The sequence below is a fragment of the Mauremys mutica genome, chromosome 17, assembly GCF_020497125.1.
Source record: "Mauremys mutica isolate MM-2020 ecotype Southern chromosome 17, ASM2049712v1, whole genome shotgun sequence".
NCBI lineage: Eukaryota > Metazoa > Chordata > Testudines > Geoemydidae > Mauremys > Mauremys mutica.
The window spans coordinates 20,366,056-20,379,559 of NC_059088.1; the positions used below are offsets into that span (position 1 = coordinate 20,366,056).

General features: G+C 55.3%; 1 protein-coding gene across 1 annotated transcript in view; it reads right to left on the reverse strand.

Moving 5' to 3' along the window:
• CASQ1 (calsequestrin 1) overlaps positions 1 to 13,021 on the reverse strand; it is a 34,917-nt gene extending 21,896 nt beyond the window's left edge. The window contains exon 1 of the mRNA XM_044991375.1: positions 12,710 to 13,021. Coding sequence (XP_044847310.1) covers positions 12,710 to 12,949 — 240 coding nt within the window. The 5' untranslated portion in view covers positions 12,950 to 13,021. The remainder of the gene's footprint in view (positions 1 to 12,709) is intronic.
• Between the last annotated feature and the right edge of the window lie 483 nt (positions 13,022 to 13,504).

The following is a 13,504-nucleotide window of genomic DNA, read 5'->3' on the forward strand; positions in this document are numbered from 1 at the left end:
GCTCCCCTCGAGGTGCCCGCAGCTGGGCCCTTTGCCAGCGATCAGCTAGTGGATATTTCTATGCCCACTCTATGCCAGGGCTTGGGGGGCCAGGCCGTGCCCTGGGTTTTCCATTCCCCCACCCAGTGAAGGCTCCCAGTGCTTAGGGTCAGGAATGAGGACCAGGGAGCCCTGGCTCTAAAGGCACCAGCCCCAGCGAGCTTGTGGGGGGCATTTCTGAGGCTGCAAACCGAGTCTGGCTGTGGGGTCATTACCCAGCTGCGGGTGAGACAGGGACAAGTGACAGGAGCCACCCACCCCCCAACCAGCACCAGCAAACCAAACCCTGACCCAATGCTGACAACCTGAACCCAGAACTGCCAGAACCGCCAGAACCAATACCAACAACTAAAACCCAGCATCACCAGAACCAGCACCAACAACCCAAACCCAGACCAGCACCACCGCCAACCCAAAGCCAGGACCACCAGAACTGTGGCCAAGAACCCAAACCCAGCATCACCAGAACCAGCACCAACAACCCAAACCCAGACCAGAGTCACCACCAACCCAAAGCCAGGACTGCAACACGGTCACCAAGAACCCAAACCCAGCACCACCAGAAATTCCAGAACCATCATCTAGAATTCAGACTCCAGACGCCCCAAAACTTCACCTGGAACTTGAACCCACTGAACCTTCATCTAGATTTTGCACCGAGAACCATCACCTCAAACCCAAACCTAGAACCTTGCCCTGACCTCCAGCCTAGAACCCATTCCTAGACCATTGATTGCATAGGCACCAACTCTGTGGGTGCTGCGGGGCTGGAGCACCCATGGGGAAAAAATGGTGGGTGCTGAGCACCCACCAGCAGCCCCCCTATCAGCTCCCTCTCCATCCCTCCAGCACCTCCTGGATCAGTGCCTCCACCTCTCTCCCTGTGCCTGCCATGATCAGCTGTTTTGTGGTGCTCAGGAGGCTCCAGGGGGAGGGGAGAGAAGTGAGGACATGGTGCGCTTGGGGGAAGGGGCAGAACTGGGCTGGAAGAGGTGGGGTAGGGCCTTGGGGGGAAGGGGTGGAGTGGGGAGGTGGGGCCTGGGGCAGAGCTGAGGGTCGAGCACCCCCTGGTACTTTGGAAAGTCAGCACCTGTGGTTGATTGGGATCTCAGAGCACTGTCTCTTATGCTGAGCAGTATTGTCTCACTGTTTCCTTGTGCCCCCATCTGTCTGCCTGTAGCCATCTGTTGTCTCTTGCATTTATATTGTACAGTCACGGGGACAGGGACCATCGTTTGATTCGGTGTTTGTACAGGGCCTAGCACCATGGGCTCTTCATCCATGACAAGGACCCTAAGGCCTGACCATAATAACTACTACTAATTGTAAGCAGGGGCTAAACGAGCTCTCCCCTAACAACTAGTGATGAGCTGGGGGAGAAGACATCAGGAACTGACCTTGTTTGCATAGACACACCCACTCTGCTAGGTGCGCAGCATGATGGAGCTGCTTTGCCCAAATTATCACTTTTGGCTGGGGTTGGATTTCAGGTCACTTTGGTATTGTGTGCAGGGGTAATAAGAACATAAGACCATAAGAACGGCCATACTGGGTCAGACCAAAGGTTCATCTAGCCCAGTATCCTGTCTCCCGACAGTGGCCAATCCCAGGTTCGCCAGAGGGAACGAACAGAACAGGTGATGATCAAGTGATCCATCCCCAGATTCTGGCAAACCGAGGCTAGGGACACCATCCCTGCCCAACCTGGCTAATAGCCATTGATGGACCCATCCTTCATGAACTTATCTAGTTCTTTTTTGATCCTCCATGAACTTATCTAGTTCTTTTTAGAACCCTGTTATAGTCTTGGCCTTCACAACATGCTCTGGCAAGGAGTTCCCAAGTTGACTGTGCGTTGTGTGAAAAAATACTTCCTTTTGTTTGTTTTAAACCTGCTGCCTATTAATTTCATTGAGTGACCCCTAGTTCTTGTGTCATGAGGAGTAAATAACACTTCCTTATTTACTTTCTCCACACCAGTCATGATTTTATAGATCTCCATCATATCCCCCCTTTGTTGTCTTAAAGTATTATCCTGGTTGTGTGACTCAAGGAGAGCAGAACTGTGCATGTTATGCTCTGATTGAGGTGTTCACTCTCAACTGAACTGCACTCGCTAAGCAGGGAGTAGGGGTGCATACGCCCAGGGGGGTAAGGTGTTTCTACTTGGCCGTTGGGTTGGGTTTTGTCTGAGGGCTCTAGACATCCTGTGATTCTCTTCCTCTCCACTGTGCTGATTAAGACTCAATTAAGAGTCTTTTGCTGTGGATCACTACAGCTGAAATCACTGATAATTAGGTCTAAGCATTAGACCATCTATGGGACATTGTCTCTTGTGAAAGAAACTGCCCAGCCTGCAGTGAGGGTGCCCTGCTACCGCCTGAAATCACTGAGAGCTGTGTTAAGCGATGGGACCTGAGGACATCCCAGAGGTTACAGCAGAGAAGGCAGGGGCAGAGCGAGTGGCTGATGGCTCAGTGAGCGGCCGAGGTGCCGTTTCCCCCCAGGGTGGGAGGTTTACTGGATGGTGGCTTGAGCCAGTTTTGTGTTGTATTGTTAATAAGGAATCCCTAGATATTGAACCCGGCCCTTGGCACTGCCGACTACGCCTAGCAGAAGGGTTACATTATTAACCCGGAAACTAGTGCGGCCCCCAAGCTTTGCTGGGAACCAGAACTCCAAACATCTGTGAGGTGGCTACGCTGTGCAAGGGAGAGCGGGGCGGCTAGAGGACATCTAGAACAGGAGCAACGACTGCATCTTCTGCTTATGAACTCAGAGGCCAAAAGAAGAAGGGAGCAAAGGGGTCCAGCAGTGCAAGTGTGTGTGTGTGTGTGTGTGTGTGTGTGTGTGTGTGTGTGTGTGTGTGTGTGTGTGTGTGTGTGTGTGTGTGTGTGTGTGTGTGTGTGTGTGTGTGTGTGTGTGTGTGTGTGTGTGATCACAGTGCCCTCTAGTGGTGACAGCCCGACTTAGCCACCACTGAACGTTTCACCCACTTTAAACCCTGCGTCATTCCTGCCAGTGGTTCGATTTTACTGTCGGAATCGACTCCGCAATCTGGGCCATACACAGTGGATGGGGGGACATCTGTGGGATGCAGAGACTTGTTACCCTACTTTGATGTGGCTTTTATGTCGAAACAAACCTAAAAGGCTGTAGAACGGTATGTCTCATTTCACCTGCACTGAAATACAGCCACCGGGGAGCGGGGAGTAACAGAGCTGCTATTTAACACCAGCACAGAACAGCCTTACCCAGCTGTCGGGGACGGGAAGGGAAGAAAAATGCCTCTCCTGCCGAAACTGGAGGGTAAGTTTACAAAGGTGGACTGTGTTTATCCCTCAATAATTTGGCCAGGACACTAGGGCTAACACTGACTCTAGGGATCAGTGCCACAGGCTCTGTTCTGAGCACTGTGGTTTTGTCTCATCCCAAAGCTGGGACCTCCACGCAGCACAGCGCCCACTAGTGTGCTATGGGCACATTGGGTCATTCGAGTCCAAGCGCTCCCTGCTGAGTCACCCACCCACTCTTCTCCTTGCAGCACAATACCCGTAGGTAGCACTGTGCCTGGGAACTGGGGCTAGGGCAGACCCAGAGGGGAGAGCGCCCCCTAGCACTGTGTTAGGGAACTGTGGCCAGGATGGAGTCATGGGGGAGAGCGCCCCCTAGCACTGTGTTAGGGAACTGTGGCCAGGATGGAGCCAGAGGGAAGAGCGCCCCCTAGCACTGTGTTAGGGGACTGTGGCGAGGATGGAGCCAGAGGGGAGAGCGCCCTCTAGCACTGTGCTAGGGAACTGTGGCCAGGATGGAGCCAGAGGGAAGAGCGCCCCCTAGCACTGTGTTAGGGGACTGTGGCCAGGATGGAGTCATAGGGAAGAGCGCCCCCTAGCACTGTGTTAGGGGACTGTGGCGAGGATGGAGCCAGAGGGGAGAGTGCCCCCTAGCAGCACACTGGTGCATTGGGTCAATGGATAACTGGCACCCAGGATCTCACAGGTGTCTGCACACTGAGGAATCAGATACATTGTGTTTTGAGCTGCCAGGGTTGAGTCAAACATCTGCTGCAGCTGGGTGAGCCCTGCCAGGTGACTATTCACAGCTATGCCAGGCAGCCCTGTGCACCGGGGTGAGCAGTGAACAGCACAGCACAGTGCAGGGGACCAGGGAGGAAACTGGATCTGCTCGGGGAGGTCGCAAGGACTAGTGATTAGAGCAGAGGACTTTGACTGAGCTTTCGCTCTATGAGATTGTCACACCCAACACACCCTGCCACCCAGGGGTGAGCTGCAGCGGGTTCGCACGGGTTCGCGGGAACCCGTTGTTAAATTTTAGCAGCCATTTTAGAACCGCTTGTTAAGGGCTGCTAAATTTAACAAAAGTTCCCGCCCACTCCTCTCCTGCTCCGCCCCCTTCTCCTCCCCCTCCCCTGCTTCCCACGAATCAGATGTTCGCGGGAAGCCTGAACAAGCAGCATGGAGGCAGCCAGCAGGTAAGCTGGGGCGCGGAGGAGGAGGGGAGGTGCGGCTGGCTCAGCAGCTCCTGGTCCCAGACCGCGGCTCCCTCCAGCCCAGCGCCGGCCGGTGAGTCGGGCCCCGCGGCTGCCGCCGAGCTGCCGGGCCCCGGTGCCGGCCCGGCCCGGGGAGTCGGGCCGAGCGGCCGGGCCCCGGTGCCGGCCCGGCCCGGGGAGTCGGGCCGAGCGGCCGGGCCCCGGTGCCGGCCCGGCCCGGGGAGTCGGGCCGAGCGGCTCGGCGAGTCGGGCCCCGCGGCGCCGGTTGTGGTCCTGGCAGAGTGGACCCGGTCCCCAGGCAGTGTGGTAAGGGGGCAGGGAGGGGGTGGGTTGTGGGGGGGTGGATAGGGGTCAGGGTAGTCAGAGGGCAGGGAACAGGGGGATTGAATGGGGGCAAGGGTCCCGGGGAGCAGTCAGGAAAGAGCAGGGTTGGATGAGGTGGTGGGGGCACTCAGGGACAGAGAGAAGGGGTGGTTGGATGGGGTAGGGGTTCTGGGGGGCCATTGAGAATGAGAGGAGGGGTTGGGTGGGGCGGCAAGGGGCAGTCAGGGGACAGGGAAGGGGGGGGATGGGTCAGGGGTCTCGTAGTGTGTGTGTTAAGGAACATGAGGGGTTGGATGGGGCACGACCCCCCCCCCCCACGGAGGGGGGGAAGGAGGGAACCCGTTGTTAAAATTTTGGAGGGAGGAGGGAACCCGTTGTTAAAAATTTGGCAGCTCATCACTGCTGCCACCTGCACATAGAAACACAAGACATGCTTACCCACACAAATACACAACACATTCACTGACACACAACACACCCACAGACACACAACACACACAGAGAAACACAATGTATGCTCACCAACACAAACAATACACCGACACACAGACACACAACATGCAAATAGATATACAACACACTCTCACCCACACAAACAAACACACACAGACATACAACACATGCTCGTCCACACAAACACACAGTACACACACAGACACACAACACATGCTCACCCACACAAACACAGAATACACACAACACACACACAGAAGCACAACACATGCTCACCCACACAAACAACACACTCACCAACACAGAGACACAACACGCACATACACACGCTCACCCACACAAATACACAATACATTCACCCCACCACACACAACACACACACATAGACACACAATGCACATAGACACACAACATGCCCAAGACACTTGAGTCCACTCATACTTACATAGACGCAAGACACATTCACATACGCACACGCACACACACACATTTCAGTCAAAACTGGTGCTACTCGTGCCAAAAAACAACCCACTGAAATTTGGAAATGACCATTTCTCATATTTTGACAAAAAACCATTTGATCCGGTTCAGAAGCCCCCACATGTTTCTGAGGACAAAGCAGCCACAGCAGGGAAACCCTGCAAAATATGACAAAGTTTCCAGTATGCGAAGTGACACATATTTTCCCCTTGAAGTCTGCAGACACAATCATGTTCCACAGCTCCGGTGCCTACAATACCTCTATTCAATGAAGTGAGTGTATTGTCATACAGAGCGTAGTGAAGAACGATCAGTTTAAAATGCCCCATTCTAGGAGATCAAGCAGGATGTGTCACGAAATTAAAAGGCTGGTAGAGCTCAGCCTGTGGAAATTGACATGGCATGGAGATAACCTTTGGTACTCCCTGCTGCTGGGTGTCTGAGAGGGGAATGCGACAGTTGCGTTTCAAGAATGGCTCGGTCATTTTCTTAGAAGTTTTTTTGCTCAGCCTGCTAATCTGAGGTCTGCTCCAAAGCCCGTTGACCCAAAGGGCCTTCCCAGTGCTGTCACTGAATCGGGCCCATACTGCTGGAGGTGAGGCAGGAATTTCGAGGCACAGCATCAGCGGGATGCTGGCATCAGGTGCCTGAGTCCGAGTGGCCCAAACATGGTGGGGGTGGGGTGGGAGCAGGAGCTGGAATCTGAGCCTGGATTGGGATCCTGATTCTGCGCTTTGTCTGTAACAATAGAATGAGCTGGACCAAACTCCAGGATCTAACCAGTAACTCATCCAAACACTAAGGGGCTCTGGAGCTGACCTAGGAGAACCAGGCCCGTCTGTACAGCATCATTTATGGGGGGGATTTTCAGACGCCCTAAGTGCTGGCCTGACCCCACACCCAGTGACGTCAATGGCGTCGGCCCGACCCCGCACCCAGTGACGTCAATGGCGCCAGGCCGACCCCACACCCAGTGACGTCAATGGCGTCGGCCCGACCCCGCTCCCAGTGACGTCAATGGCGCCGGCCCGGCCCCGCTCCCAGTGACGTCAATGGCGTCGGCCCGGCCCCGGTCCCAGTGACGTCAATGGCGTCGGCCCGGCCCCGCTCCCAGTGACGTCAATGGCGTCGGCCCGGCCCCGCTCCCAGTGACGTCAATGGCGTCGGCCCGACCCCGCTCCCAGTGACGTCAATGGCGCCGGCCCGACCCCGCTCCCAGTGACGTCAATGGCGTCGGCCCGGCCTCGCTCCCAGTGACGTCAATGGCGTCAGCCCGGCCCCGCTCCCAGTGGCGTCAATGGCGTCAGCCCGGCCCCGCTCCCAGTGGCGTCAATGGCGTCGGCCCGGCCCCGCTCCCAGTGGCGTCAATGGCGTCGGCCCGACCCCGCACCCAGTGACGTCAATGGCGCTGGCCTGACCCCGCTCCCAGTGACGTCAATGGCTTTGGCCTGACCCCGCTCCCAGTAACGTCAATGGCTTTGGCCTGACCCCGCTCTCAGTGACGTCAATGGCGTCGGCCCGACCCTGCTTCCAGTGACGTCAATGGCGCTGGCCCGACCCCGCTCCCAGTAACGTCAATGGCTTTGGCCTGACCCCGCTCCCAGTAACGTCAATGGCTTTGGCCTGACCCCGCTCTCAGTGACGTCAATGGCGTCGGCCCGGCCCCGCTCCCAGTGACGTCAATGGCGTCGGCCCGGCCCCGCTCCCAGTGACGTCAATGGCGTCGGCCCGGCCCCGCTCCCAGTGACGTCAATGGCGTCGGCCCGGCCCCGCTCCCTTGACATCTCATTAGTAAATCTCCCCGTTGATGTCAATGGAAGCAGGATTAGGAGAATGTTGAGTGTTCCTGAAAAATCCACCCTGCCTGTCTCCAGTGCCCAATCCAAGCAGCCATGCAGCCCTTCGCAAACATTACTTATGCCCTGTGAATTTGAGTCTCAGCGCTATGTGAAGGAGAACAGCCCTGGGCTGCAGACCCTGGGGGCAGTGAAGGGGGGTAGGGCTCATGTCCTTTGCACTGTGCTGCTGCCTCAGAACTTTGACCCAGAAGCAGGAGACAAGGCCCCATGGTTGGGAAGAAGTCAGATGGAAAGGTCTGATAGCTAACCTCTGAGCCATACCTTCTGCCTCAGCCCTGCCCTGGAGGGATGGCAGGGGGGTTGGGTCTCTGTGGCGCATTCAGTCCTTCGCGTAGGCCAGAAGCAGGAGGCACTGAAAGTCCCGTGAGAGAACCTGCACTGGCAAGAGGTTTGCAGCCGGAGAGATTTGGGCAGCGCATAAGCTGCACCAGGTCCTCATCTCAACTAGATCTTCCAAGTGTTCTCTGGTCCTGCTCATAGCTAGGCTCATTCAGAGAGAGCCAGGAAAGCTGAGCGCCAAGGAGTCCAGTGAGAGCGGTGCAGGACAGAAGTGCACCCTGGTGATGGACGGCCAGGACTCAGCTCCCTTCTCTGCCGTTCTTGGGCTCCCCTCCAGCAGCCATTGCTGTTGCCTGCCCGTAGAGTGGTCCCTCCTCCCTGCGGTGGCCCTGGGCGATGTGACATCTCTGCAGCAGGTCCCAGGCACTAACTCCATCACGATCCCCCATTCCTGGCTGAAAGCTGCTCCCACGAGCAAGTATCTCATTGGCCTGGTCCTGCAAGACCCACCGGACCCTTGCTAAGCCCATGGCAATAGCTGATTACTCCACAGAACCTCTCCACCCAACACGATATCTCCATAACATGTCTCCAAAACACGGCAACAGCCTCCAAACTGTACGAAATGCCTCCCTCCCAGAGCGAACAACCACTGAGCTAATTACCCTCCAGCTGCAAGGCTTCATAGGAAACCACTCGGCTCACAACACATGCTGCCAGGGTACTCGTGCAGTTAAGGAGCAGGATATAATTAGACCTGTGGTCAGTTCAGAGATATAAATACATTGCAGAGTTGATGCAAGACTGTGCAGAAGAGGGTGCTCATAGAAGGCATTAGATTGGCAGCCGTGGGGGGCTGAGGCCTGTGTCTCCCCACACGTCAGGGACAGCATAGGCAGCTTTGCCCCCATGGCTCTGCCATAGGGCCCTACCCATCACTTGGAGGAGTCCAATATACAGGGCCATTATGGTAGCACCTAGAGCGAAGGTCAGGACCCCAGTGTGCAGGGTGAGAGATAGAGTGAGAGACAGTCCCTGCCCCACAGAGCTCACAGACTGACAAAGGGAGGGAGTGAAAAGAGAGGGGTGTGTGTGTGTGTGTGTGTGTGTGTGTGTGTGTGTGTGTGACATCGCAAAGGAATAGCACCCAGGTTTGGCAGCTCCCAGCCTTGTGCCCTATTCACTAGCGCACCCCCCATCTCCGCTGGGCTGAGGCCACTGGGGGAGGGATTTTGTCCTGTGGGCACCCGGAAATAGTCCCATTTCACACCAGCCAAAAGGCCACCAAGAAGCTCCATTCAGTCAGTGCCACCTTGGGCTGAGTGACCTAGAGGAGAAAGGTCCCATAACGAGTCCCTCAAGCTGTCCCGTCTTCCTAAGGTAAAAGGTAATAATTGGAGATATACCAATCTCCTAGAGCTGGAAGGGACCTTGAAAGGTCATTGAGTCCAGCCCCCTGCCTTCACTAGCAGGACCAATTTTTGCCCCAGATCCCTAAGTGGCCCCCTCAAGGATTGAACTCACAACCCTGGGTTTAGCAGGCCAATGCTCAAACCACTGAGCTATCCCTCCCCTGTGGATCAGAGATGAGCCCGAGCTGCAGTGATGGACTCAGGATCTGACCCACCCAGCCCAGCGGATGGGCCTGCTCAGAACGGAGGTCTGGGGAGAAGGGTCTGCATTCATCCCCTCTACCAGACCAGAGGGTGATAAACATGGCTCAGATTCAACCCCCTCAGAGCTGTGTCGTAACTCAGCTCAGCTGGCTGGGGCCACACTGTGCTAGGCTCTGTAGCGTGGTCACCAACCCCTTCCCCTGGCTGCTTAATCCAGTCCGGGACTTAGCAGCGATATAAGCAGCACAGGCCGGGAGCTGGGGAACCCCAGAGACCCATAGGATCTCTGTGTGTGTCCAGCAGTCTCACTCAGTGTGTTCTCCTCGCAGACACACACCACAGGAAGGCAGTGGAACAAGCTCCCCTTGGCACGGCAAGCAGAGAACTGATGCTGGAGGGGGCCAACATCACTGTTTGTCTCCTCCCTCCCCAGTCTCTGGAGCAGCAGGTCGCCCGTCCCCTGCCCTTCTGGGCCCCAGCTGAAGTCAGTTTCCTCTGGTTGGGTGCAAGGCTGGATGCAGAAACCTCAAGATCTTCTGACCACCCCTTCCCCATGGAGAAGGCCCTGGGCCACAAAGTCCACCTTGTACATGACTCTCCCCTGAACACATCTATCTATCCCCACACCCCCCCTCTATCTAGCTGTAACGCCAACTGAGCCCGGTCATTGGTGGGATCGAACCTGAGACCTCTGGAGCTTAGTGCATGAGCTACCACATTAGCTAAAAATCAACTGTGTGTGTGTGTCTCTCTCTAAGTGGTCTCGGTGCCACTAGATGGGACAGAACACCACACCCAGATCTATCTATCTATCTATCCATCCATCCCCATACACCCCATCTGTCCATCTAATCTAGGCACTGAACCCTTCAATGTCTCACCACTGCAGGTCCCCAGAAATTTGCACCAGAGATGTTCAGCATCTGAAGAGAAACTGGTAGCCAAGGTCCCAGCACTGAGTCCTGGAGGATTCCTCTGGGTGCTCTGTCAGGGGTCCCCTGGCTCTGAGTCTCCCCAGGGCACCCCAGAGCAGGATGGATCTGCTACATCTGACTCTGGGGAGAAGAACCTGATCACACTGGGGGCTCTACAGGATAGACTATTGGGGCTCAGGAGCACCCAGAGTTTCCCTACCACCAGCTGTTCTCTCCCATTCACAAGCACATTGCACTGGCCACATTTGCAGAGAACAGTGGGCCCCCCTTAGCTTGCTAGCCCCACTCCTGCCATACTGAAATGCATCAGGGATCCATTTAGTAAAGTATCCCAGCTCTTGGCCTACTGGAAGAGGCCAATGGTCCATCTTGTCTGATATCGGGTCTCATGCCATATACCCTAACAGCCTCGCAATCCATCAGCTGACTCCCATCTTAGTGGTCCAGACCCATGGTTCATCTAGACCCATCTACAACATGGCAGATGCCGGATGCATGAGAGGAAAGCACAAAACATTGCACCTAACTGTGCATCATCTCTTGAACCAACTCTTGCCGTTGATTCTGTTTCAGAGGCCACAGCAATCACATATCCTCCCAGCACCCTGGCTGCAGACTCAGGATCCAGCGCGACACTATTCCAGGAGGAAAGCCTTCCAGGGCAGGGGAAGGGGGGTGGGGGTGGCCAGGCTGTGCCTCATCCCTGCACCCATCCCAAGTATGGAAGCTGCAAATTTAGAGCCTTCTTCTGGGAATGGTTCATAGACCCAGAGAGGCACCCACAGCTGAGCCCCAGGCAGGAGCGCCAGCCAACGAAACCCAACCCTTCCTAGGAGAACGCCCCCTTCTGGTTCGGTACATAATGTACAGAGACTGCTGTCCTTCCACACGCACTTGGGAGAGGCCTTCTTCTGCACTGGGCACCCAATGTCCCTATTAGCCCCTATAAAAATATGACAGTAAAGGTCTCCAAAACACTGCAATACCCTTGCAGTGATATTATAGTGACACTGCTAACACTGTAATAACGTTATAGTGACGCCATAGCAACACTTCAGTAATATTGTAATAAAACTAGTAACACTGTACTGACATTACAAGGACATTGTAGTAACACTGCAATAATACAGTAACAAAACGCTAGTAACTCTGCAGTAACATTGTAGTAATACTGTAATAACACTGTTGTAACATTCTAATGACCCTGTAGTAATGTTCTAGTGACACTGCAATAATATTGTAATAAAACAGTAGTATCACTGCAGTAACATTGCAGTAACACTGTAGCATTTCAGGCCTTGCTTTCAAATACTTTATAAGGGTGATGCATAACTTGACTGCACTCTCTCCAGATGTTTCAGAATCCAGGGTCTTACTTCCTTTCACATTTCTTTCAAAATCGCTTGCCCTGTCAGCATCAATCAAGTTAAAAGGGAAATAAATGTCACTGGGTTAAAGTGAATCTCGGTGCTGCCGGAGCACAAGACTTGCATTTGAAGAAAAGCCAGGCACAAATACAGACATACGGTCTGGTGCACCATAGGCCGGGTCTGCCAGCATGAGCCGGGGTCCTGGCCCAGCTCTGGGTGCAATTGTTTGTGTGTGTGTGAGAGAGAGCGGAGGGGGGATGATGACTCTTTATAGTATGGCCGGAGGCAGTTCTGGGGTGGACACCTCACATTGTGACATGTATTTCAAGGGGCTTTTGACACTTACAATTCCCCTCATTGGTAGCTTTGTTAACTGGCAGGTGTCACTTTCCCACCTCTCATCCCCACGTATTTGAACCTAACACCAGCTGGCCAGTAACAATCCCATGGCTCTTTCTCCCAAGTGCAGACAAGATGCGAGAGTCCCGGGCCACATTCCAGCCAGAGGAATAATTACTTTCATTGGCCTCCCTAAATTCCACCCCCAGCTCCAGCAGCTTCACCCCCTGCTCTGCTTCCAGTTGCCACCTTCCGCCCCAGAGGCAGCTGCATTTCAGAGGCAGGCGGAGCAGTCTACATATAGAAAAAGCCCATCAGATCCTATATAGGCAGCCAGGGCAGGATTGGCTCATGCATGTATAGTCCAGAGCTTGATCCAGTTATGGATCAAAGGGGCTGGGTCCATTTCAAAGGGCTCTAGCATTGGGAAGCATCAACCTCTCATTCTTTCGTTCCTTCTCCCCATCCATCCTCTCTTCCTGCCCCTCCGAGCCTCCAACGTTACCTCTAAAATCAGCTCCTCCAGCTCGAACTGCTTCTGCGAGGCCTTGTCGTCGCCCACCGGCTCGTGGTAGAGCAGCGCCAGCACGCTGAACTTCTTCAGCACCGACTTGTAGTTCTTGGCGTTGACGTCGACGACGCGGTCGATGCCGTCGTACTCGGGGAAATCCAGCCCTTCCTGGCCCTGGGCCCCGGGGCCCGCCGCAGCCAGCAGCAGCACCAGCAGCAGCTTGAACCACTTCATCCCGATGCGGGGCAGGTCCGGCAGAGAATGGAAGACGCTCCGGGTCGCAGTTCCCAGCGGGGAAAACGCTCCTCTGTCCTGCCCCCTCCCCCCACGCGGGAAAAAAGAAAGTTGCCCTGGAGTTCCCCTCCTCTCTCTTTCTTTCCCTCCTGTCTTGCCCCCTGGCTCCTCTGGCCTGCTGTCCGGCTCTCTTTATGGCGGGGGGTGGGCGGGGAACCAGGGTGGGAGGCTGCCTCGGCTCTCAGCTGGCACAGGCTGGCGGCGTCTGAGGGGGCAGCGCTGGGGTGGCGACAGCTGCGCTGAGGGGCACGGAGCCTCACAAGCAAAGAAGAAAAGAGACAGGCAGGGCATAAAAAAGGCTGGTGGGGGGAGGGCCCGGGGAGGGGAGGGCTGTCGTATTCCACGCAGCCTGGCCCCACCTGCAGCAGCCCACCCCGTCACTCCCTGACTATATATGTATATGGCAGACGTATAGCCTTATATACAGGCAATCGTTTCATGCCTCCATCGCCAACCCCCCACCAAGACCCACTTTAATGCAGCAAAAAAAAAAAG